The sequence below is a fragment of the Cetorhinus maximus genome, chromosome 12 (assembly GCF_964194155.1).
Source record: "Cetorhinus maximus chromosome 12, sCetMax3.hap1.1, whole genome shotgun sequence".
Taxonomy (NCBI): Eukaryota; Metazoa; Chordata; class Chondrichthyes; order Lamniformes; family Cetorhinidae; genus Cetorhinus; species Cetorhinus maximus.
In genome coordinates, this window is record NC_135890.1 from 80,100,997 (window position 1) to 80,124,787 (window position 23,791).

Here is a 23,791-nt window from a genome sequence, read left to right on the forward strand (position 1 = left end):
CTTAGGTTGTTGTAGGACCCCAATTTTAATTTTGAAGTATAAATGGACAGTGAACTGTCTAACCAGTAGTCCTTAAAGGGATAGTTCCTGGCCATTCTCAAAAGAAATTCCTTTTTCTTAACTTTTGTGGTGCCATACTGAGGCCCACTGCTGACCCATGTTTACCCCTTCTTGGATTGGCTTCGAGGCTTCAAATCCCCAATGTCACCCTGCACCACTCTCCTTCCCCCTCCCCCTCAGGCCTGTCCTGCTGGTTGGCTCAGGATAGGAGTTGGAAAATTTCCCACCCTCCTAATCCCTCTTTGGTGCCTTCTTCTGGCTGGCTGCCTTTGAATGAAGCCTAGCCCTGAGGTTAACTTGGGCCTGCAGAATCTGGCTTTGAGGGGGGAGGTACGGCACAGGAATATGCCAACTGACCTACGCTGGTGTTTACGCTCCACATAGACCTCCTCCCAACCCTCTTCACATAACACTATCAGCACAACCCTCTATTCCTTTCTCCCTCATGTTTATCTAGCTTGCCCTTAAATATATCCATACTAATCATCTCAACAGGTCCTTGTGGTAGCATGTTGCATAAAGTGCCGGTTTCACTGCCTGGTTTGTGCTGAATTAACTGGTCTCAGCTGAAGAGGCAGGAGTGATGCTCAAAGTGACCTTAATATCCCTGGGCTTGCGAGAGAAAAAATAGATTATTGGCCAGTGCTCCTGAGACTACCGAGTGACTCTTGTTAGTGGAGTGAGGGCTGTGATGTCTTCTGTGGGAAAATAACTTTATAGGGTATGATTTCTTGGAGGTTGGTCACCTCTAATAACTTTCCCAAGTGGTCATTCTTCATAAGTGAGCTGAACAGATTATTTGGCTCGACATGGCATCAGTGGTGAAACCAATCTTGTGCTCCCAACATTTTCGCACAAGATCAATTGTAGAACATCTACAGCCTTTTCAGTACAGACCAATGATTGAATTAGAAGACCTCCCTCAGTCCTCCTCCTGGATTGTGTGCGTATGTGTGCGTGTGTGTGTGTGTACATACGGAGGTTTGGGGGAAAGTGGGCAAAACCCTCCCCAGTAGCCTGTTTACTCATGGGGTGGGAGTTTCTGACCCCACCCACCGCCAGGCACGCTGAAAGTCAATGGGCTTTTGACTGGCCTGCCACATCCCCCACGGCTCTCTACTTTCACAAAAGATCCCCTCTTGGGTGAGATAAAGGAAGCTGATCAACACTCGTGAACCATGCTTCAAAGTGAGGGAAATGAGAAGGAGAGAGAAAGCAAGGTGACAAAGACATTAACACTAGAATTGTAACCCTGTTCCGTTCTTTGCCTTCACTACAGAGAGGATCCATGGAGGGCAGCAAAGATGATAAAGTGCTACATGCAACAGCACAATATCCCACAGCGAGAAGTGGTGGACACAACTGGCTTAAACCAATCTCACTTGTCGCAACATCTGAACAAGGGGACGCCAATGAAAAATCAGAAACGGGCTGCTCTCTACACCTGGTACGTCCGGAAACAGAGAGAGATCGCCCAGCGTGAGTATCATTCCTTCTAATACCTTGGTACTAGGCTGAAGCTCAAGGCACTCTATCATTTTGCATTAACATAACAATTCAGAATTCTTGATTATTTACTTTCAGAAGTAACTTACTTCTATTTTCATCATTCTGAAAAATATTGTGATCCATGGGTTTTTTTCTAATTTTCTCTATTTAAAAAAAAATCCTATCCCCTGCAATGTTGTACATCAGTGTTCCCTGACTGATGTGATAGGTAATGATCTTCTCCCAGGCTTCTGTCAACACTAATCTGAAACTGACTGTTAAGGAATGCTGAATGCCCTGACTTGAGTGATTCTCTGACTCTCTTAACCTCCCTTTAGAACAGTACAAAGCAACCACTTATGACCTGTCCTGACAACCTGGCCAAGATAGGGAACTTGTGTCTGAATAGAGTAAGGTTGCAGTATGTTAATATGTACTGTGTTCCTGAAACACTTTTCTCCGTTACCTATGAGCAGCACTTCTCCCTAGTCCCCTCTTAGGCTGTACTTCAGTCATCTCTAGTGACTTTGAGGCCAACCACCCCCTTCCCCACTGCTCTACTGCCACACAGTGGCAATGGTGTGGGTGTACCCCAAAAATGATGGGCAATGACCTACCACCCCCTTGTCATCATCAGTTACCATGGCAATGTTCCCCCTTTGCTGAATTCCAGGAAGGCCCCAAGTGACAGGCCCATTGAAAATGTTTTTTTTAATTAATTTACGAGACGTGGGTGTCACTGGCTAGGCCAGCATTTTTTGCCCATCCCTAGTTGCCTTTGAGAAGATGGTGGTGAGCTGCCTTCTTGAACTGCTGCAGTCCATGTGATATAGGTGCACCCACAGTGCTGTTAGGGAGGGAGTTCCAGGATTTTGATCCAGCTACAGTGAAGGAACGATGATATATTTCCAAGTCAGGGTGGTGTGTGACTTGGAGGGGAACTTCGAGCTGGTGGTGTTCCCATGCATCTGCTGCCCTTGTCCTTCTAGATGATAGTGGTTGTGGGTTTGGAAGGTGCTGTCTAAGGAGCCTTAGTGAATTCCTGCAGTGCACCTTGTAGATGGTACATGCTGCTGCTACTGTGCGTTGGTGGTGGAGGGAGTGAATGTTTGTGGAAGGGGTGCCAGTCAAGCAGGCTGCTTTGTCCTGGATGGTGTTAAGCTTCTCGAGTGTTGTTGGAGCGCACTCATCCAGGCAAGTGCAGAGTATTCCATCACACCCCTGCCTTGTAGATGGTGGACAGGCTTTGGGGAGTCAGGAGGTGAGTTACTCGTCGCACGATTCCTAGCCTCTGACCTGCTCTTGTAGCCAGAGTATTTTTTTGGCTGGTGCAGTTCAGCTTCTGGTCAATGGTAACCCCCAGGATATTGATAGTGGGGGATTCAGTGATGGTAATGCCATTGAATGTCAAGGGGCGATGGTTAGATTCTCTCATGTTGGAGAAGGCCATTGCCTGGCACTTGTATGGCACAAATGTTATTTGCCACTTGTCAGCTGAAGCCTGGATATTGTCCAGGCCTTGCTGCATTTGGACATGGACTGCTTCAGTATTTGAGGAGACGCAAATGGTGCTGAACATTGTGCAATCATCAGTGAACATCCCCACTTCTGACCTTATGATGGAAGGAAGGTCATTGATGAAGCAGCTGAAGACGATTGGGCCTAGGACACTACACTGAAGAACTCCTGCAGTGATGTCCTGGAACTGAGATGATTGACCTTCAACAACCACAACCACCTTCCTTTGTGCTAGGTATGACTCCAACCAGTGGAGAGTTTCCCATTGACTCCAGTTTTGCTACGGCTTCTTGATGCTGGGCCATGAGGTTACAGTTTGTGTTCGAGTACAATTCTGCTGCTGCTGATGGGCCACAGTACCTCATGGATGCTCAGTCTTGAGTTGCTAGGTCTGTTCGAAATATATGCCATTTAGCACAGCGGTTGTGCCACTCAAAACAATTCAGGGTATCCTCAATATGAAGACAGGACTTTGTCTCCACAAGGACTGTGCGGTCATCACTCCTGCTGATACCTGTGACAGGAAGGTTGATGAGCATGAGATCAAGTATGATTTCCTCTTGTTGGTTCCCTCAGCACCTGCCGCAGACCCAGTCTAGCAGCTATGTCCTTTAGGACTCGGCCAGCTCGGTCTGCATTGCTGCTACTGAGTTACTCTTGGTGATGGACATTGAAGACCCCCACCCAGAGAACATTCTGTGCCCTTGCCCCCCTCAGTGCTTCCTCCAAGTGGTGTTCAACATGGAGGAGCACTGATTCATCAGCTGAGGGAGGGACGATACAAGGTAATCAGCAGGAGGTTTATTTGCCCATGTTTGACCTGTAAGGTATGATTCCGTGAGTATGACTATGTCAGACTGTTACTTGACTAGTCTGTGAGACAGCTCTCCCACTTTTGGCACATGTCTCCAGTTGTTAGTAAGGAGAACTTTGCAGGGTTAGCAGGGCTGAGTTTGCTGTTGTTGTTTCCAGTGCCTAAGTCGATGCTGGCTGGCCTGTCCGGTTTCATTCCTTTTTATTGAGTTTTTTAACAGTTTGATGTAACTGAGTGGCTTGCTGGGCCATTTCAGAGGTTATTTAACAGTCAATCACTTTACTGTGGATCTGAAGTCACATGTAGGCCAGACTAGGTGAGGGCGGCAGATTTCCTTTCTTAAAGGGCATTCGGGAACCAGATGGGTTTTTACGACAATCAATAATGGTCATCATTAGACTTTTAATTCCAGACTTTTTTAAATTGAATTCAAATTCCACCATAGCATTACCCTGGATCTCTGGGTTACCATTCCAGTGACAATACTACTACGTCCCTATGCCACCACCTCCCCACTATTAATCAGAGTACTATGGCCAGGATTTTACCACCCCTCCCGCCCGGTGGGATATTATGGTCCCGCCGAACTGAATGGAAATTTAAATGGCTCGCCACATCCGCCGGGGAAGACATGCCATGGTGAGGCGGTAAAATCCTGGGCTATGACATTGATAGGACCCTGATTCTCATTACTGGTCTGAACTGGGCAGGGCATTTGACTTACACACATTGACCAGTAACAGCTGGTTCCCTGGTCAAAGAGAATCCCAAAGGTATTCTATTCCTTTGGGCAGGAAGAGCTTGATTGTTTCTCCAGACTCCACAAAGCTAGCCTGGGCTACTCCAGCTCCCAGCGATCCCACTTCCAAGATCATACTCCCCACATGGATTTACCTTATTCCAGCTAATCCACCCGATATTGTGATCTCATGGTGCAAGTATGGTGTCAAGGGGTATTTAATCTCTGGCCATAGCTCACTGTCCAAATGCTAATGAAGCTCAGACCTCAAAATGATAGGTAATTAGCCATAGTCCATGAAGGACCATAGACACCTCTCTCCGTTAGAGAGAGACAGTGGTTATATAGCTTGAGGTGCACCACTCCACATCAAGCATGGGGCAAGGCAAATTACCACAGCTAGTATGGGGATTGAATCAGCATAGTTGGCATTATTTTGCTCCATACTCTAGCCATCTAGCCACCTGAGCCAACCAACCCCCTCCCACCTCAACAGTCAGATAAAGGTCCATGATGGGTGGGTGCTGGTTGGGGGCGGGGGGGGTGTAATTCATGTCATTATAAGATCTGAAAATAGAGAGCAGGCATGACTAGAGTTGCAGGCTCCAGTGAGATGAGCAAATACTCAGTAAGCTGTTTGATGTGACTCACAGCAGTGCTGTTTAAGAGTGAGCACAGCTTCCTCTAAGATGTTTAACTCCCTGCGTTTGGAATTTTCACTCCTTATCGGGTGTCCTACATCTGTCACATATTTCTGCCATGATGGATTCCATTCCTGGAGAAGTGCTGATGAGTCTTGTCAATTCACAATCTGATTATAACAATCCAAGGAACTGAAGCTAATATATCCCAATCAGTAGAATGCAAATTAATCTCTCACTATAGTTTGTCAAGGTTCCCAATAGCAATGAAATATAATCTAACATACCCCAGAATTCAATCGTTACTTGTCAGTCTTGTTTAGATTGGGACTGACTTCATTAGTAGAAAATTAAACCTGCCAGGAATGAGTTATAGCTATACCACAGTGTTGCACCTGTGGGGCCTGGAGCTATGCCTGTAGCAACAGAAAATGATTGAGAGCAGACTTCATCATGTAAACAGGACTTGGAGATCATAGCACATTGCAAAAATATTGTGAGTTTAATATTTGAACAGAAATGATTATTTTAACGAAGATACATTTGTAGTAAAATTGATTGAATGTAACTGATTGTAATGATCTCGAATACAATAAAGCCCCACTTTTAGTAAACTCATGTATAATGAAGTTCTAACAGTAAAGAGAATGTTAGTGTTCCATTCATTTACTGTGGTGCTGGTACATGTTCATGGATAGTGGCCATCCCAAGACAATACTAATGATAGAAATGCAAGAGTAAAGGTCAAATGGTTAATTGACTGAAACCTGACATTATAGCATTGAATTTGTTCTCAGGTACCAGTTACATAAAGTATGTGTGTGAATAAGTATTTGTCGACGTATCTCCTCTACATGCGATGATATTTGGAAAGATATTAGGCGTTAGCCTGATAGTTGCAGCTGTCTGCTGTATGTTAAAGCTCATTTTCAGATTCTGAGCAAGATTGATTTCCGTGCCTTCTGATACAACAGAGAATTTACAGCCCAGAAACAGGCCATCGGCCAAATTAGTCTGTACTGCTGATATTGCTCTACTCAAGTCTTTCCCCACTCTACTTCATCTCAGTGTGTCAACATATCCTTCTGTCTCACTTCCCCTGAAATCCATCTATGCTGTTTGCTCAACTACTTCGAGTTGTCGCAAGTTCCACATTGTAACCACTCTCTGGGTAAAGAAGTTTCTCCTGATCTCCTTATTGGATTTATTAATCCAACTAAAATCCATCTTATATTTATGACCCCTCATTTTGGACTCACCCACAAGTAGAAACATCATCTCTATGCCTGCCTTATCAACCTCTTCATAATTTTAAAGACCTCTACTGGTTCACCCCTCAAAGAAAAGATCCCCAGTCTGTTCAGCCTTTCTTGATATGTTATATAACCTACAATGTATGCTAAATTCTAAAAAAATAAGTATTGTACATATAACAACAAACTCTCCTGCAATAAAATGTGCTTATTTATATTTTTTAAAAATGCTCTGAGCATGGATTAATAATGTACTGTTTAACCCTAAGGAAGAAGCTTGCTCTACATATCAATACCTCCACTTGATGATTGCTTCCATTTACTGAAATCCTTTAACTATACCTTCTAAATGGATCAGCTGCCCTGAAGCCATCAGGTTTCATCGTTTGATACATTGAATCAATTTACAGTCAGATTCGTATTTTGAAACAGGGAATGTAGCTCACATCCCCTGTCCGAACCAACCAAACCAGCACATGTTCAGATTTCAGTTCCACTGTTGGTCCCTGTTCCGTTGTGTCCAGGGCAAAGGCCCCTGCACTTTGAGAAACACTGGGACCAATGTAAACGATAGTGAAGCACTCTATATTTGTGGCAAACAACCATATTAATCACCAGTATGCTTTTCAGAGTGGATTATGCAGAAAAATACTATCAGATTAATCTTAACAGTGTTGGTAGCATTCTGTTTCATTCACTGTGGTGCTGATACATGTTTATGGATGGTGGCTGCCCCACAATTAGAGAATGCCAATGATAGAAACGCAAGAGTAAAGATCAAATGGTTTATTACCTGAAACATGGCATTATAATTTTGAATTTGTTCTCAGGTGCCCTATACATAAAGTATGTGTGTGTGAATAAGTATTTGTCCACACATTCTATCTCATCTACAGCTGACGATATTCAGAAAGATAATAGCCTTTAGCCTGATAGTTGCACCTTCTGCTCTACGTTAAAGTACATTTTCAGATTTTGACCAAGATCGATTTCAGTGTCTTCTGGTGCAACATAGAATTTACAGCACAGATTTGCAATAATTACAGTAATTTACAATACTGATTTCTGAATGTTGTCTTTAGCTATCAATGATACGTTGTGTAATTCATGCTAGTAACTCCCATAACTGAACTGAAATTGGGGGTAGATCTTCATTACAAGATGGCTTGAGGTTCAATTCAAGGGCAGTCACGCCCTTAGAACCATCTGCTACATTTGTGCAGCACCTCATTGTCTTTTGGTCAGGAGGTATGCATGGAGAGAGTTGGCGAACTCAGTATTGCTCACTTCAGTCTACTGCAAGCGATGCTTGGCTGATAACTGAAATCTTGATGTAAACTCAAAGATATTTATTCTTGCCTCCAATAATTAGATGGAAAAGTTCATGGCAGAATTTTCCATTCAGCGTGCGGGGGCGGGCCCGACACGCCAGAACATAAAATGACACGCGATGATGTCGGGCTTGCGTTTTGATATCTTTGTGTTGTCTCGCGACATTTCATTTGGCGGGTGCATGCCAGAGTCGGCTGCGTGCCCGCCGATAATTGAAGGGCCTAATAAGGCCATCAACGAACAAATTATTTTCATATTTACGCTGCCTGTCCAACCTCATGGTTGGTGGGCAGGCGAAAAGGCCAAGCGGCCTTCAGGTTTTTTTAGGAAACCTCATCCACGAGCGGGATGAGGTTTCCTAAAACTTTTACGAATTAAATTTAAACTTCTTCTGAAAAATAAAAACATGTCCCATCTCATGTGACACAGTCGCATGAGGGGACATATTTCATTAAATTTTTATTGTTTTTATTTATTTTTTTAAGAAGCGCTTCAATCTCCCTGAGGCAGCTCTGTGCTGAGCGCTGGACCTGACTCTCCCTCCTCCCCCCTGCCCGCACAGGTAGCTACCGCTCATGTATTACATTGGGCGGGCCTTAATTGGCCCCCCTGCGTAAAATGGTGGTGCGGAGCTGATCGTGGGCGGCAGTCGGGTTCCCGACCGCCCCCGCTGAGCCCGCCTGACGAATGGAAAATCCTGGCCCATATGTATACAAGTAAATGTGTCAGTTGACAGTGAAGCCTGCTTGACCCATGAGATAACCTCAGTACTTGGTGTTATGTGTGGAGAATGCAAGTAAACAGATATTGTAACACTACTCGATAAAATGTACAGAGGACTCTCTCAGTCCTCTTGAAGCAGGTGGAGTCAGCCTGCACTTGGTAGCACCAAATGGGTACCTGGAAAATCAGCGTCCCTCATTACACCATGCCTGAGTTCCTAACCCATTGACCTCAAACAGGCTGTTGTTCCTTTACAAGTCCATGCGACTGATTGACCAATTGTGCCCACAAGACGTCTTCTGTTAAAATATACCTTCAGCATAAAATATTATTCAATGGCTCCCAAAGATAACTTGCGGCCATTTACTTTTAAACCATCTGTGCGTAGACTAATTACAGCAGATATCTGTGTGGCACTGCGTGGTGCTATATTCTGCTAGCACCCAGGTTCATGTCCAGGAATACTGCACTGTATATCGTAAGTTCTGGATATTGACAATCCTATCAGAAGAATAAGCCAGGATAACAGTCTTGGAGGAAAAGATGGAAGGCAGTTACAAATTGCATTTCTATTGCACTATGAATTCTCTTGGGTGAGCAGACCGAAATCAGATTTAAACTGAGGACATGAGTGCAGGTCGTCTTTTTAATGACAGGATTATTATCGCATTTAGGCCAACGTGAAAACTCCAGAAAGTTAAAGCATGATGGTTATTATATGCTGTCTGATTAAAGTTCTTGCTTATTGAGCCTTTGATCCTTTCTTTCTAAACTAGCCACAATTATCTCCCCTTTCTCGTTACAGAGTTCAGTCAACCAACACAGAAGACAGGACAAAATGTGGTGGAAAACAGACAGCAACTGTATCTCTTTGCAGAGTTCAACAATTCAGCCCCAGGAGTTTCTGCGGAAGAACCTGTTGAAGAGCCAGCCAACAAGAAGATGAGGAGAAACAGATTCAAGTGGGGGCCTGCATCACAGCAAATTTTATTTCAGGCTTATGAGAGGCAGAAGAACCCAAGCAAGGAAGAACGAGAAGCATTGGTTGAAGAGTGTAACAGGTAGGTCGAACAAGAAGTGATAACTGTGCTGAGTGTGGGACTGAACAATGTAGGCTTGAAAGGTCCCAGGTTTGAAAACTGGTCTGTGCATGTTTCAGCCCAGCTGGTGGTAGAGATGCAACAGCTAACCTTAAATTGATCTTAACACTGCTGAGCTAATCAGACTAATAAGGCTGGGGTGAGGGGTGCGGGTGGTGCTTGGAGCACATGGGTGAAGCCTGTCAGTTTCTTACTCTTGATAGGTATCCTTACTGGAATGTGCCGTGTGGACATAAGGACAATGTTGGACTCGGTCTTCACATCCTTCATAGCCATGATGATAATCACAAATTAATCTCAAATGTGCAGAAAGGCAATTTGATGAAGGCTGCAAAGTGCCAAATTGGAAGATGAGGTGCTATTCCTCTAGCTTGCGTTGGGCTTCACTGGAACATTGTAGCAGACCGAGGACAGAAATGTGAGCATTAGAGCAAGTTGGTCAATTGAAATGGCAAGTGACCGGAAGGTGGGGGTCATGCTTGCGGACTGAGATAGCGAGTTTGCAGTGTCCATCAGAACTAAATGTCTAGTGTCTCATCAGAGTTAAATGCCTTTATTTTAGTTATATAAGATGGGAAAAATAACCCTGGGCAGTTCCAAATGGAGAGGTCTGTCACCAGACAAACAATCTCAACATTTCAGACCAGGACAAGCAAGCATGCTGCAAAGTCAGTGTCTCTACCCACCCCTCCAACACTGACTGCATATGGAATGTTTGTAATCGAATCTGCAAATCAAGATTTGGTTTAACATCACAAATAAGATGACACCATTGTAGATGGTGAGCAATTGGTCTCCTTGCTGACAATCATTTGTTGAAGCGACGGGAGAATCCATCACTCAGGTGGAATGCCCAAAACAATAAGCAGTGTTCTAGATGATGTTTCTATCACTGGTTATAATTGTAGCACTACTTCAAGTACAGTATGAATAATTATGAAACACTGTGATGGACTGTCAGGCCATGTCCTGAGTTTGCATAATTATGAATAGGGTGGTAGATTGTGGGCTCTGTTACACTTCTGTGGGTTCAGACAACTTTTAAAAAGAAATCCAAACTTCCAGTGAATGGCTGAAAGGATCACACACCAAGATATCAAGTTTTAAGTCTTTTACTGTAGCACACAAACTAAAAGCAACAATAACTAAACTCTATTTCAGTAGGCAAACTATACTCCAAACTACAGAAAAGAAACCCTCTTAACATTTAAAACAACCTAAAATCTCCTTCCATGGTTATACTTGACACTGTCCCTTAAATAGATAATTTATTCTCCAGGAACCAGTCCGAAGTGATTCCTAGCTCCTTTTTCCTTTTCCAGCTGGACAAATTCTAATTCCTGGGCTGAATGTCATGGTGTGGGTTACCCTGGCGATCCCTCCCTCTAGCCAAAGCTAGATGAATCTCCCAACTTTGGTTAAACCCTCATGAACTTGGTTTCTTCAATCTGAGCACAAGCTCTCGCCCGCCTCCTGCTTGGTGAATAATAGAGACTTGCTGCCTCTCTCTCTCTCTCTCTCTCTGCTCTCTCTCTCTCTTTCTCTCTCTCCCTCCCTCCCCCCCATCTCTCTTTCTCTTTCGGATTCTTGCAGACTGACTCAGTCTGTGAGATTTAGTGATTGTTAGGAAAACCTGTAACTCAATCCTTCAGTGGCTTCCTATGGACTCTTCCCCTCTCAGAATCCATTTCCATGACAATGTCAATCACATGGGCCTTGTATTCAGGTAGAAATGCTGATTAGCTATCCTTTAGACACCCAACTTCATTCTGTCTTGGAATTAAACAGGCAGTTTAAAGTATAGCTGTTTACAAGACCTAATATTCCTAACATTTCCTTGGGACTTGGAGACTAAGGTCCATCCACCATCACTATGGCTGCTTGGGTGTTGTTTACAGGTGTAAAAATCTTGCAGCCTCTTCCCAGTAAAACAACCTGGGCCCTCTTGTAACCTTTAACAATCAAGCCACTCAAGTTTGTTTAGATGCCAGAAAAGGTCACATGACCCCCTTCATTCCCCCATTTTACCCTAAACTAAAGGCAAAAGTCCCAAAACACAACAATCTTATAAAATCTCTCATTTTTAACAGTTGCCATGTGGCTGTATCTATTCTTGACCAGGGTTTCAAGCAGCAAACACAGGAAAGGTGTCGTACCATAGGAAAAGAATGGTACTGAATGGCTACTCAACCTGACTGCTTTTGTATAGCTCCCCATAATCCATTATAGAGTGGCATTAGCAGGAGCTGATCTGTTACTTGCCAGTTCTTTCCAAGGAATAATACATGGCGCAAGCACACCTAAAATGGTGGGAATTAAACTGAAGTACTCTGTGGGCAATCGACTGGCATGATTAGCTTCACAGCAGCATCGCAATTAACAGGGTGAATATTTACACTTTACAGCTAATGAGTTGGAGTCGGAGTGGGACTTAAGGTTTTAACTTAAAGTCTCCAAACTCATGACCGAAATTATAATAAAGTCTCCTGAGCACAGCAGGATTATTTCTCTACCAAAATGCAGTGAGTGGAGTATCGTTACGCCAGTGCTTCCCAAACTTTTTCTTACCGTGACTTCATTTTCGTGCTTGAAAATTGGTGCGACTGCAGACTGAGAGCAGGGGTGGGGGTGGGGGGGAGAGTTACTGAATCGGGGTGGGTGGGGGAGGTGCAATTGTTGAACACAGCCTGATGGTTTTGTTCACAATTGCTTTGGAGGCTCTAACGGGGCCTTGAAGCTAAGAATCATGCACGTGCATGTAATGGCACCTTGGTGCCAATCCCAGGAGTGTCCTGCCACAGCCTCTGCTCGGTAGTCGCCATTGCTGCCTCCACAATCCAAAGTTTGGGGAAAAAAATGAGTTACGTAATACAAATTGATTAATTGTCTAGCAAAATGCAGTAAGTGGAGGATAGTTACATACTGTCATACAAATTGATTTATTCTCTAGCAAAATGCAGTGAGTGGAGGATAGTTACATCATACATGTTTCGTGTGTAAAATCGATCCCAGTCACTTACAGCATTGCAGTAACCAGGCGTGATTAACCTGGGGGAAACTATCCAATCGTCTCCATTCCGGTCTGGATTTATGTCACCATATGCATTTCATCATTAATATTGGCGCTAAGTAGTCTTTAACAGGTCACCTGTGTGACCTGACCATGTCTCCTTTGCCCACCCAACTTTTTACTTTCCTTCCCTGTGTGGAAATTGAGGGCTGAATAAGCATCAAAGTATGAAAGGGATACATCCTCATTTTCCACAAGCCATCAGAACTATTTGTTGAACGAGGTTTCATAAGCGAATCACACCAAGAATTGCTTTGCTCAACAAATCTCTTTTATTTATTCAATGAAAGCTAAGCATTTTTAGTCCATATTTTCTAACCAGTTATACTCCAATTCTGTTGAGCCTCAATTTTTAAAAAAATGTTTGTAACATCTTGCTTCCAGCACGAAGCCTTCAAATTATTCCTCAATCATTGCCAACAGAAGGAAGGGAATATCTCATTGATAACGTGTCCTACCATTGTCCATGGAGGGTAAACAAGGCCGGCCAATGGGGTCTGATCTTTCTAGCACAAATGAAGCTGACCACTTAAACCCAGTAATATTATCCTGATAAGTTGCTGGCTTGGGTGTGTGTGCAGAGCACAAAGTGAGGGCAAAAGGCTGTGAAACTGCATTGTTGGAGGAGGGGCAGAAGCCAGATATAGCACAAATCAAGTCACAAGCTAATTGTTCTCTGAATAGTTGCTTCCAGTATAGGAGAGGGGATGGGTTGAAGGAATGGAATTTGATACATTTGCTTTTATTTACTTCTGTCTTACCCTCAGGATGGCAGTGGGTCATGGATAAGCTTGAGCAATCTATTTTTCTTTGATCTGTGTTGTATTAGCTGAACTCAACTGAGTTGGTAATTGAACATTGAAATTAGCTTCAGCATCCTTGACTTAGGGCAGGGGATACAGTAAATTAGTAGGAACAGGAGTCAACAATTCAGTTCCTTGTGCTGCTCTGCTATTCAATTAGATGGAGCTGATCTGGATCTTCACTCCATTTACCTGTTAAATGGATCTAAGCCAGATGGTGAAGTATGAAACTAGGCACAGATCCATTTCTTGACAGTAGGTTTATTCACAGAATGCAGCATTACATATCACCCTCTCCTACTTACCAACCACCCCAGTGTCCCAGCCATCCCTTTTTATACTCTTTTGAGCAAACTAAAAAACGAATTAACTAATGAACCACCCCTTAAAGGGGCACAAAGAAAAAACTTTAAAAGAAACTTAAATTACATTAAAATACCATTTTTGGGGAAATAATGCACTCCAGGCCCTGCGGCACCCACTAGTCACAGAAGGCCTCAAGTGTACCGGCAGGCACCACATGCTCCCTTTCCATGGACACTCGGGCACGGATGTAACCATCAAAGAGAGGCAGAAAGTCGGGTCAAATAAGGCCCTCAACTACCAGCTGCCTGGACCTGTTAAAGGTTACATTGGCTAGGCCCAGGAGCAGGCTAATGAGGAGATCCTCTGATCTTCCCATCCATCTCTGCACCAGGTGGCCAAACAAGAGAAGCGTGAGGCTGAAGTGCCTCATAGGGAAACTTATTAAACTGGGGTGATGGTGCACTCCAGTCCCTGCAGTGCCCACCAGTTGTGGAAGGCCTCAACACCATGTGCTCCCTCTCCAAGGACACTCGGGTTAGACATAACCACGGAAGAGGGCAGACAGTCAGCTCTAACGACCTCCTCCACAGTTCACTGCCTGAATCTGTTAATGGCCACCTTGGGCAGGCCCATGAGGATGTCCTCTGATCTGTCCCCCCACTCCGCACCAGGTATCCAAAGCTCAGAAGCACGAAGCTGAAGTGCAACCAAATATTGACGAGCAGCCCCATCAAATAATCAAAAAGAGGTTGCAACCTTGGACAACCAATAAACATGGAACCCGACTGCTCAAGGCCACAGAGAATACAGGCATCCTGGGGGTCCATGAGCCATCTTAACCATCTATTATATGGGACTGCTGCATGCAACACCCCCCACGCCAAATCCCTGATGGAAAAGAGGAAGGCTCCCGCATAGAGAGCCACCCACCTGGGGCCCCCACCACCTCCGGATGGCAGGACTGAACGCCATGGGTGTCTGGATGGTTAACGAGGGTGAGGAAATAGAGGGTGTGCAGCAACAGCCTGTACAGGAAACCCCTCCATGCAGAATGGAAAGGCACAGGGGAGATTTCCATCAGACGGCTCAAATTGTGGGGTTGGGGTTTCTGAAGGAGGTTTTAGGACCTGGGGCCAATGTGAAATTCCGTCCGAACAGGGGTCAGTTCAGATGGGAGTCTACCACATGCCTGAGGCACCTTGACGCCAGGGGTGCAGTTGGGGCCTGCACCAGGGTTATAAGCCTCTGGATGACTTTGGATGTGAGCTGGACATCCACAGACGTATGACACAGAAGATCTTGTGATGTCATCCAACCTGCTCCTCCACCTTCTAGCATGTCACCGGCTCTGATCACTCAAGCAGCCTGAGCCCTTTCTTCCGACAGCTGCATGAACCTGTATTGGGAGAGATATGGATTCCTGAGCAGTGGATCATGGACGATAGTCGATACTCCTGACAGAAGAGAGCTCCGGCGTGAGGCGACCATGTTCCAGACTTTGATCAGTTCCTGGTAAAAGTCAGACAACTCCGTCAAGGAGGCACAGAGACTTCCCAGGTCTATAAACAGGAGCTGCAGGTCATAATTGAGGCCATGCGCCTGGCGGAAGAAATAGGTTGCCAGTGTACACCATCTAGGAAGGGACTTGATGTAAAGATATCGCTGCAGAGTCTGAAGGCAAAAGATTACACCTCCAACAGTGCACTGTTCCTGCACTAAAGTGACAGCCTAGACTTTTGTGTTCAAGCCTTTAGAATAGGATTTGAACCCACAACCTTCTGATTTAAGGGGTAACAGTGCTACCCACTGAGCCACTGCAGTAGTCAGTCCCTCTTTATACTCTTTTTATGAGTACAACAGCAAAACAAATAATTGAATTAACTAATGAGCTAATTAACAGTCCCTTAAAGGGTCTGTAACAAAAATAAAAACTTTAAAGGAACCTTATACAATTTTTAATTAAAGTAACATTTTGGGGGCCGATGATGCATTTCAGCCCCTGTGGAGCTCACTGTTTGCGGAAGGCCTGTAGCCTACTGGTAGACATCATGTGCTCTCTCTCCAATGACACCTAGGTGAGGACGTAACCACAGAAGAGAGACAGGCAGTCAGGTCGAGCGACCCCCTGACCCTCCTGCTGCCTGGGTGTTTTAATTGACCACCTTGGCCAGGCCCAGGAGCAGGCTAAGAGGAGGTCTTCTGATCTGCCTGCCCTCTCTGCACCAGGTGACCAAAGAACAGGAGCGTGGGCAGTCCCTTCTTGTACTCTTTGAGAATGCCAATAAAGTAAATTAATTAACTAATAAACAAATTAATTAACAAACTGTCCCTTAAAGGGCCACTAAACAAACACCAAATCTTTAAAGGAACATTATCAAATGTTGAATTAATGTAACATTTCGGGGGCTGGTGATGCCCCCCCAAGCCCCTCTGGCACCCGCCAGTCATGAAAGGCCCCAAGCACACCGCTATGTGCTCAAGATACTCGATCAATCAATACCCTCCAACTGTTTATCCTCAACCTTAACAATACAATTAGCATAATATTAACATCATCTGTCTTGGTTTTATATTACTTTAAAACATGCCAAGCAAAATTTCATTAATCTTAGTTTTGAAATTTCTAGTTGATCTCAGTAGCCTTTTGGGGATGTAAGTTCCAGATTTCCACTGCTCTTTGTGTGAAGAAGTGTTCCTGACTCCACCCCTGAGGCTCTAATTTTAAGGTTATGGCCTCTTGTTCTGGGGGAGGTGGCGGTGGCCTTGTCACTGTCACTAGACTGGCAATCCAGAGATGCAGGGTAATGCTCTAGGGACCGGGGTTCGAATCCCACCACGGCAAACAGTGGAATTTGAATTCAATAAAAATCTAGAATTAAAAAGTCTATGACCATGAAACCACTGTCAATTGTCACAAAAACCTATCTGGTTCACTAATGCCACTTTAGGGAAGGAAATCTGCTGTCCTCACCTGGTCTGGATTACATGTGACTCCAGATCTGCAGTAATGTGGTTGACTCTAAAATGGCCTAGCAAGCCATCAGTTGTATCAAACTGCTAAAAGGCCAATAAGAAGAAATGAAACCGGATGGGCCACCCAGCTCGACCGAGGCACTGGAAATGACAATGGCAAACCCAGCCCTGCCGATCCTGCTAAGTCCTCCTTACAAAGGGGCTTGTGCCAAAATTGGGAGAGCTGTCTCACAGGCTAGTTAAACAACAGAATCACATAATTGTGACAGTGTAGAAGAAGGCTAATTGGCCCATCGTGTCTGCAAGCCACTCAATTGTATCAAACCCCTAAAAAGCCAATAAAAAGCAATGAGCAGCCTGACATAGTCATATTCACGGAATTATACCTTACAACTCATATCTCAGACACCACCATCCCCGCAGAGGTGGCGGCATAGTGGCATACATTCAGGAGGGAGTTGGCCTGGGAGTCCTTAACTTCGATTCTGGCCCCCATGAAGTCTCATGGCATCAGGTCAAACATGGGCAAGGAAACCTCCTGCTGATTACCACATACCACCCTCCCTTAGCTGATGAATCAGTGCTCCTGCATGTTGAACACCACTTGGAGGAAGCACTGAGGGTGGCAAGGGCACAGAATGTACCCTGGGTGGAGGACTTCAAGGTCCATCACCAAGAGTGGCATGGTAGTACTGCCACTGGCCGACTCCTAAAGGACATAGCTGCTAGACTGGGTCTGCGGCAGGTGGTGAGGGAACAAGAGGGAAAAACATACTTGACCTCAATTTCACCAACCTGCCTGCCATACATGCATCTGTCCATGACAGCATCGGTAGGAGTGAACAATGTACAGTCCTTGTGGAGACGAAGTCCTGTCTTCACACTGAGGATACCCTCCAATGTGTTGTGTGGCACTACCATCGTGCTAAATGGGATAGATTTCAAACAGATCTAGCAACTCAAGACTCAGAATCCATGAGGCTCTGTGGGCCATCAGCAGTAGTAGAATTGTACTCAAACACCATCTGTATCCTCATGGCCCGACATATCCCCCACTCTACCATTAACACCAAGCCAGCGGATCAACCCTGGTTCAATGAAGAGTGCAGGAGAGCATCCAGGAACAGCACCAGGCATACTTAAAAATGAGGTGTCAACCTGGTGAAGCTACAATATAGGACTACTTGTGTGCCAAACCACATAAGCAGCAAGTGATAGAGCTAAGCGATTCCACAACCAACGGATCAGATCTAAGCTCTGCAGTCCTGCTACATCCAGTTGTGAACAGTGGTGGACAATAAAACAACTTACTGGAGCAGGTGGCTCCACAAATAACCCCATCCTCAAAGGTGGAGGAACCCAGCACATTAGTGCAAAAGATAAGGCTCAAGCAGAATCACAGAATTGTTACGGTGTAGAAGGAGGCCATTTGGCCCATCGTGTCTGCACCAGCTCTCTGAGCATTTAACTTAGTGCCGATCTCCTGCCCTTTCCCCGTAATCTTGCACGTTGTTCCTATTTAAATAATCATCCAATGCCCTTTTGAATGTCTCAATTGAACCTGCCTCCACCACACTTCCAGGGAAGCATTTGCCAACAATCTACAACCAGAAGTGCCGTATGGATGATCCATCTCGGCCTCCTCCAGAGGTTCCCAGCATCACAGATGCCATCTTCAGCCGAGTCGATTCATGTGATATCAAGAAACAGCTGAAGGCAAAGGATAGTGCAAAGGTTATGGGCCTTGACAATATTCCAGCAATAGTACTGAAGACTTGTGCTCCAGAACTTGCCACACCCCGAGCCAAGCTGTTCCAGTACAGCTACAACACTGGCATCTACCCGGCTATGTGGAAAATTGCCCATGCATGTCCTGTACACAAAAAGCAGGACTAATCCAACTCGGCCAAATAGCGCCCAATCAGTCTACTCTCCATCATCAGTAAAGTAATCAGTAAAATCATCAACTGTGCTATCAGGCGGCACTTGCTTAGCAACAACCTGCTCACTGATGCCCAGTTTGGGTTCTGCCAGGGTCACTCAGCTCCTGACATCAATACAGCCTTGGTTCAAACATGGACAAAAGAGCTGAACTCCAGAGGTGAGTAGAGAGTGACTGCCCTTGACATCAAGGCAGCATTTGACCGAGTGTGGCATCAAGGATCCCTAGCAAAACTGGAGTCAATGGGAATATGGGAAAACTCTCCACTGGTTGGAGTCATACCTAGCACAAAGGAAGATGGTTGTGGTTGTTGGATCTCAATCACCTCAGGTCGAGGACATCACTGCAGGAGTCCCTCAGGGTAGTGTCCTAGGCCCAACCATCTTCAGCTGCTTCATCAATGAACTTCCTTCCATTATAAGGTCAGAAGTGGGGATGTTTGCTGATGATTGCACAATGTTCAGCACCATTCGCGACTCAGATACTGAAGCAGTCCATGTCCAAATGCAGCAAGACCTGGACAATATCCAGGATTGGACTGACAGGTGGCAAATAACATTCACACCACACAAGTGCCAGGCAATGACCATCTCCAACAAGGGAGAATCCAACCATCTCCCCTTGACATTCAGTGGCATTATTATCGCTGAATCCTCCACTATCAACATCCTGGGGGTTACCATTGACCAGAAACTAAGCTGGACTAGCCATATAAATACAATGGCTTCAAGAGCAGGTCAGAGTCTAGGAATCCTGTGGCTTCAAGAGCAGGTCAGAGACTAGGAATCCTGTGGCGAGTAACTCACCTCCTGACTCCCCAAAGCCTGTCCACCATCTACAAGGCACTAGTCAGGAGTGTGATGGAATACTCTCCACTTGCCTGGATGAGTGCAGCTGCAAAAACACTCAAGAAGCTTGACACCATCCAGGACAAAGCAGCCCACTTGATTGGCACCCCATCCACAAACATTCACTCCCTCCACCACTGACGCACAGTAGCAGTGTGTACCATTTACAAGATACACGGCAGGAACTCACCAAGGTTCCTTAGGCAACACCTTCCAAATGCATGAATGCTACCAACTAGAAGGACAACGGCAGCAGATATATGGGAACAATACCACCTGGAAGTTCCCCTTCAAGTCACTCACCGTCTTGATTTGGAAATATATCGCCGTTCCTTCACTATGATCCAGGAACTCCCTCCCTAACAACATGTGGGTGTACCTACACCACTGTTCTGATGAAGAGTCATACGGACTCGAAACGTCAACTGTGTTCCTCTCCGCAGATGCTGTCAGACCTGCTGAGTTTTTCCAGCTATTTTTATTTCTATTCACACTGCTTTTAGGTTTCAGTTCCTTTAAGCTAGCTTGCATATTGCTTCCTGTCAGTCGTCTTTCCTACCGAAAAGAAAATGGACCTTTTTCTTAGAGAGCTCTGCTTGCTTCTCCCGAACACCAGGAGTTCTGTGTATATTCTGCAGCACAGCAGGTGGGAAACTTGATAGTCCCTATTAGCTCCTATTTGCCATTTTAGATTGTCTAGTTTTAATTTCCATAGCAACCTCAGCCAGAGTCTAATTTCTCAGAAATTACCCCACAGCCAGGAATTTCAATTACATCCAATTCATGGCCACTTAAGGGCCTCATCCCACCCCACCGCTATTTTACCCATGGCAAGGGGAGCCCCACACCATATGGAAAGCCTGGCAGATTTAACTGTGTGGACTGGTGTTGTACACGGGGTGGTCACCTCGTTTGTGGGTCCCCTGTGCCCATTGGAGGCAACCTCCCCCACCCACCCAAGATCACACTTCCCCCTTTACCCTCACCACCAATGAAGAGTGCAGGAGGGCAGGTCAGGATCAGCACCAGGCATACCTAAAAATGAGGAGTCAACCTGGTGAAGCTACAACTCAGGACCACTTGCGTGCCAAACAGCGTAAGCAGCAAGCAACAGACGGAGCCAAACGACTCCAGAATCAATGGATCAGATCTAAACTCTGCAGTCATCGAGCCGTGAATGGTGGTGGACAGTTAAACAACTCAATGGGGGAGGAGGCTTCACAAATATCACCATCCCCAATGAAGGGGGAGCCCAGCACATCAGTGCAAAAGATAAGGCTGAAGCATTTGCAATAATCTTCAGCCAGAAGTGCTGAGTGGATGATCCATCTCGGCCTCCTCTGGAGGGCCCCAGCATCACAGATGCCAGTCTTCAGCCAATTCAATTCACTCCATGTGATGTCAAGAAATAGCTGAAGGCACCGGATACTGCAAAGGCTATGGGCCCTGACAATATTGCAGCAAGAGAACTGAAGACTTGTGCTCCAGAGCTTGCTGCGCCCCAAGCCAAGCTGTTCCAGTACAGCTACAACACTGGCATCGATCCCTCAATGTGGAAAATTGCCAAAATATGTCCTGTCACAAAAAGGGTTCAAACATGGACAAAAGAGCTGAACTCCAGAGATGAGGTGTGAGTGACTGCCCTTGACATCAAGGTAGCATTTGACCTAGTGTGATGTACTACTCTCCACTTGCCTGGATGAGTGCAGCTCCCACAACACTCAAGAAGCTTGACACCATCCAGGGCAAAGCAACCCGCTTGATTGGCACCCCATCCACAAGCATTCACTCCCTCCACCACCGATGCACAGTAGCAGCAGTGTGTACCATCTACAAGATACACTGCAGGAATTCAGCAAGGTTCCTTAGGCCACACCTTCCAAACCCACGACTGCTACCAACTAGAAGGACAAGGGCAGCAGGCATATGGGAACACCACCACCTGGAAGTTCCCATCCAAGTCACTCACCATCCTGACTTGGAAATATATCGCCGTTCCTTCAATGCCGCTGGGTCAAAATCCTGGAACTCCCTCCCTAACAGCGCTGTGGGTGTACCTACACCACATGGGCTGCACCGGTTCAAGAAGGCAGCTCACCGCCACCTTCTCAAGAGCAACTAGAGATGGGCAATAAATGCTGGCTTAGCCAGTGACACCCACACCCCATGAATGAATGTAAAAAAAATCTCAGCCTCTCAGAGTCGGTCCCCACTACCCGAGCCAGGGCCTGCCAACCTGACTCCAGCGAAACCTCAGCCACCCCGCCACCCCAACGCCCGCACTTACTTTAGTGCCTGGCTTCAGCGATGATCTCCATTGGGGGACTGCCTGTAGTCCCAGCAGAGGCCACCGCTCCCCTCTAGCACTGCTGGGACTACAGAGCTGCTGGCCATCCGATTGGCTGGCGGCTCTCTGAGGAGGGACTTATGCCCCTGAGGGGCGGGAATCCCACCTCCAGCCTATTAATGGCCAATTAACCGTCAAATGACAGCAGTTCAGAGGTTCTGCCCATGGGCGGGCTCTCCGCTGATATTTTTTCTGGGGTTGGGAGGAGCACGGGGCTTATGGTAACCCAGAAAATCCAGCTCCTAGTCTCAACGAATGCAGTCTGTAGCATTTTAATCCTGCACAAAAATCACTGTTTAAAACACAACGCAGACTTATTGGCCAGAATTTTTCCCTCATCAGGTGGGCTCGGCGGGAGCGGTTGGGAAGCCGATCGCCGCCCGCAATCGGCTCCGCTCCGCGATTTCAAACGGGCGAGCCAATTAAGGCCTGCCCTGCGTGGATCACGAGCGGTAGTGCTGAGTGCTGCCTGTGCGGGGGGTGGGAGGAGAGAGAGGGGGCCGGGCGCGCAGTTCGCACGTGCAAGCGAGAGAGCTCTTCAATCTCCGAGGCCCAGAGCTGCCTCAGGGTGATTGAAGTGCTCTTCAAAAAAATCAATGAAGACAGTAAAAATTTAAAAAAAACATGTCCCTTCATGTGTCTCTGTCACATGAGCTGGGACATGTTTTTAATTCAAAAATAAAGCTTTTAGTTAATGTTTATTTGTTTTAGGAAGCCTCATCCCGCTGGTGGACGTAGTTTCCTTAAAAATGTAAAGGCCGCTTGGCCTTTTCGCCAGCCCATCGACCTTAAGGCTGGACGGGCAGCGTAAATTTGATTTTAACGAGCTTGTTACTGGCCTTAATAGGCCTTTCAATTATCGGCAGGGGCGCCCGCGGAACAAAATTTCGCACGAGTGCACGATGACGTCAGGACAATTGCCCGACTTCATCGTGCGTCATTTTACGCTCGGGCGTGCCGGGCATAAAATTCCGCCCATTATTTCCTATCCTTTAAAGAAAAATGTGATCAAAAGTTCCTGAAATGGGTCAGTCCCGTGAGTTTTCCCCACCCTCTCAGTCCTACGTAAGGTTTCTCCTTCTCCTTCCTCTGTCCTGTGTAATCTTTTCCCGCCCTCCTTTAGTTCAGTGTGGGGTTTGACCACTCTACCTCACTCCTCTGTGACCATTCTCTAGCCTCTCTCGATGCTGTGCCAGATTTCTTTGTCAGCCTTGGGGGGAATTTTACGGAAGGGTGATGGGGTCTCAGCTGTGGGCTGGAGAGCTGGCGAGAGACCCACGCTACCTCCTCTGGAGAAGGCATGCCGTATTATGAGCCATTCAGGCAATTAACAGGCTACCGGCGGGCCTTCCACGGGATCAAGGACTCTGGGGGTGGGAAGACCCGCCCACTGGGGGCTGCCAGCCATTCAGAGGCCTGTTTGAAATACTTGAACTGGAGGCCCAGGATTGCAGAATGATGCAGGCTAGAGGTAAGTGATAGTGGCGGGGTATTGTGGGTGGGGGGAGCCGCAGGGCAGGAGGGTGGCAGGGGTTCAGCAGCAAGGACGCGGGGGGTGCGGGGTGGTTTTCAGCAGGCCCCTCCCTTCCCGATGCCAGGTCCCTCAATCAGGCACCGAGTACCTTTGAACGAGGGAACCTCCCCTACCCGACCCAGGAAACCAAAAGCATTAATTGCCCACTTAAGGGCTTCAATTGAAGCAGGGGGTAGGAAGGCTGTCCATGGGCCTTCCTACTATGGACTTAATAGGGTGGAGGGGAGAAGGTGGCAGCCTCCCCACCCGTCACCATCCTGTCCGATTAAATGCCATCTCTGCCTCCAAACTCAGCACTGG

The 23,791-nt window shown here is 46.2% G+C and overlaps 1 protein-coding gene across 1 annotated transcript in view; it reads left to right on the forward strand.

Annotated features, from left to right (window-relative positions):
* Positions 1-23,791, forward strand: part of LOC144687630 (hepatocyte nuclear factor 1-alpha-like) — a 225,990-nt gene that overhangs the window by 43,592 nt on the left and 158,607 nt on the right. Inside the window, exons 2-3 of the mRNA XM_078554000.1 lie at positions 1,340-1,539; positions 9,374-9,629. Of these exons, the coding sequence (XP_078410126.1) occupies positions 1,340-1,539; positions 9,374-9,629 (456 nt within the window). The remainder of the gene's footprint in view (positions 1-1,339; positions 1,540-9,373; positions 9,630-23,791) is intronic.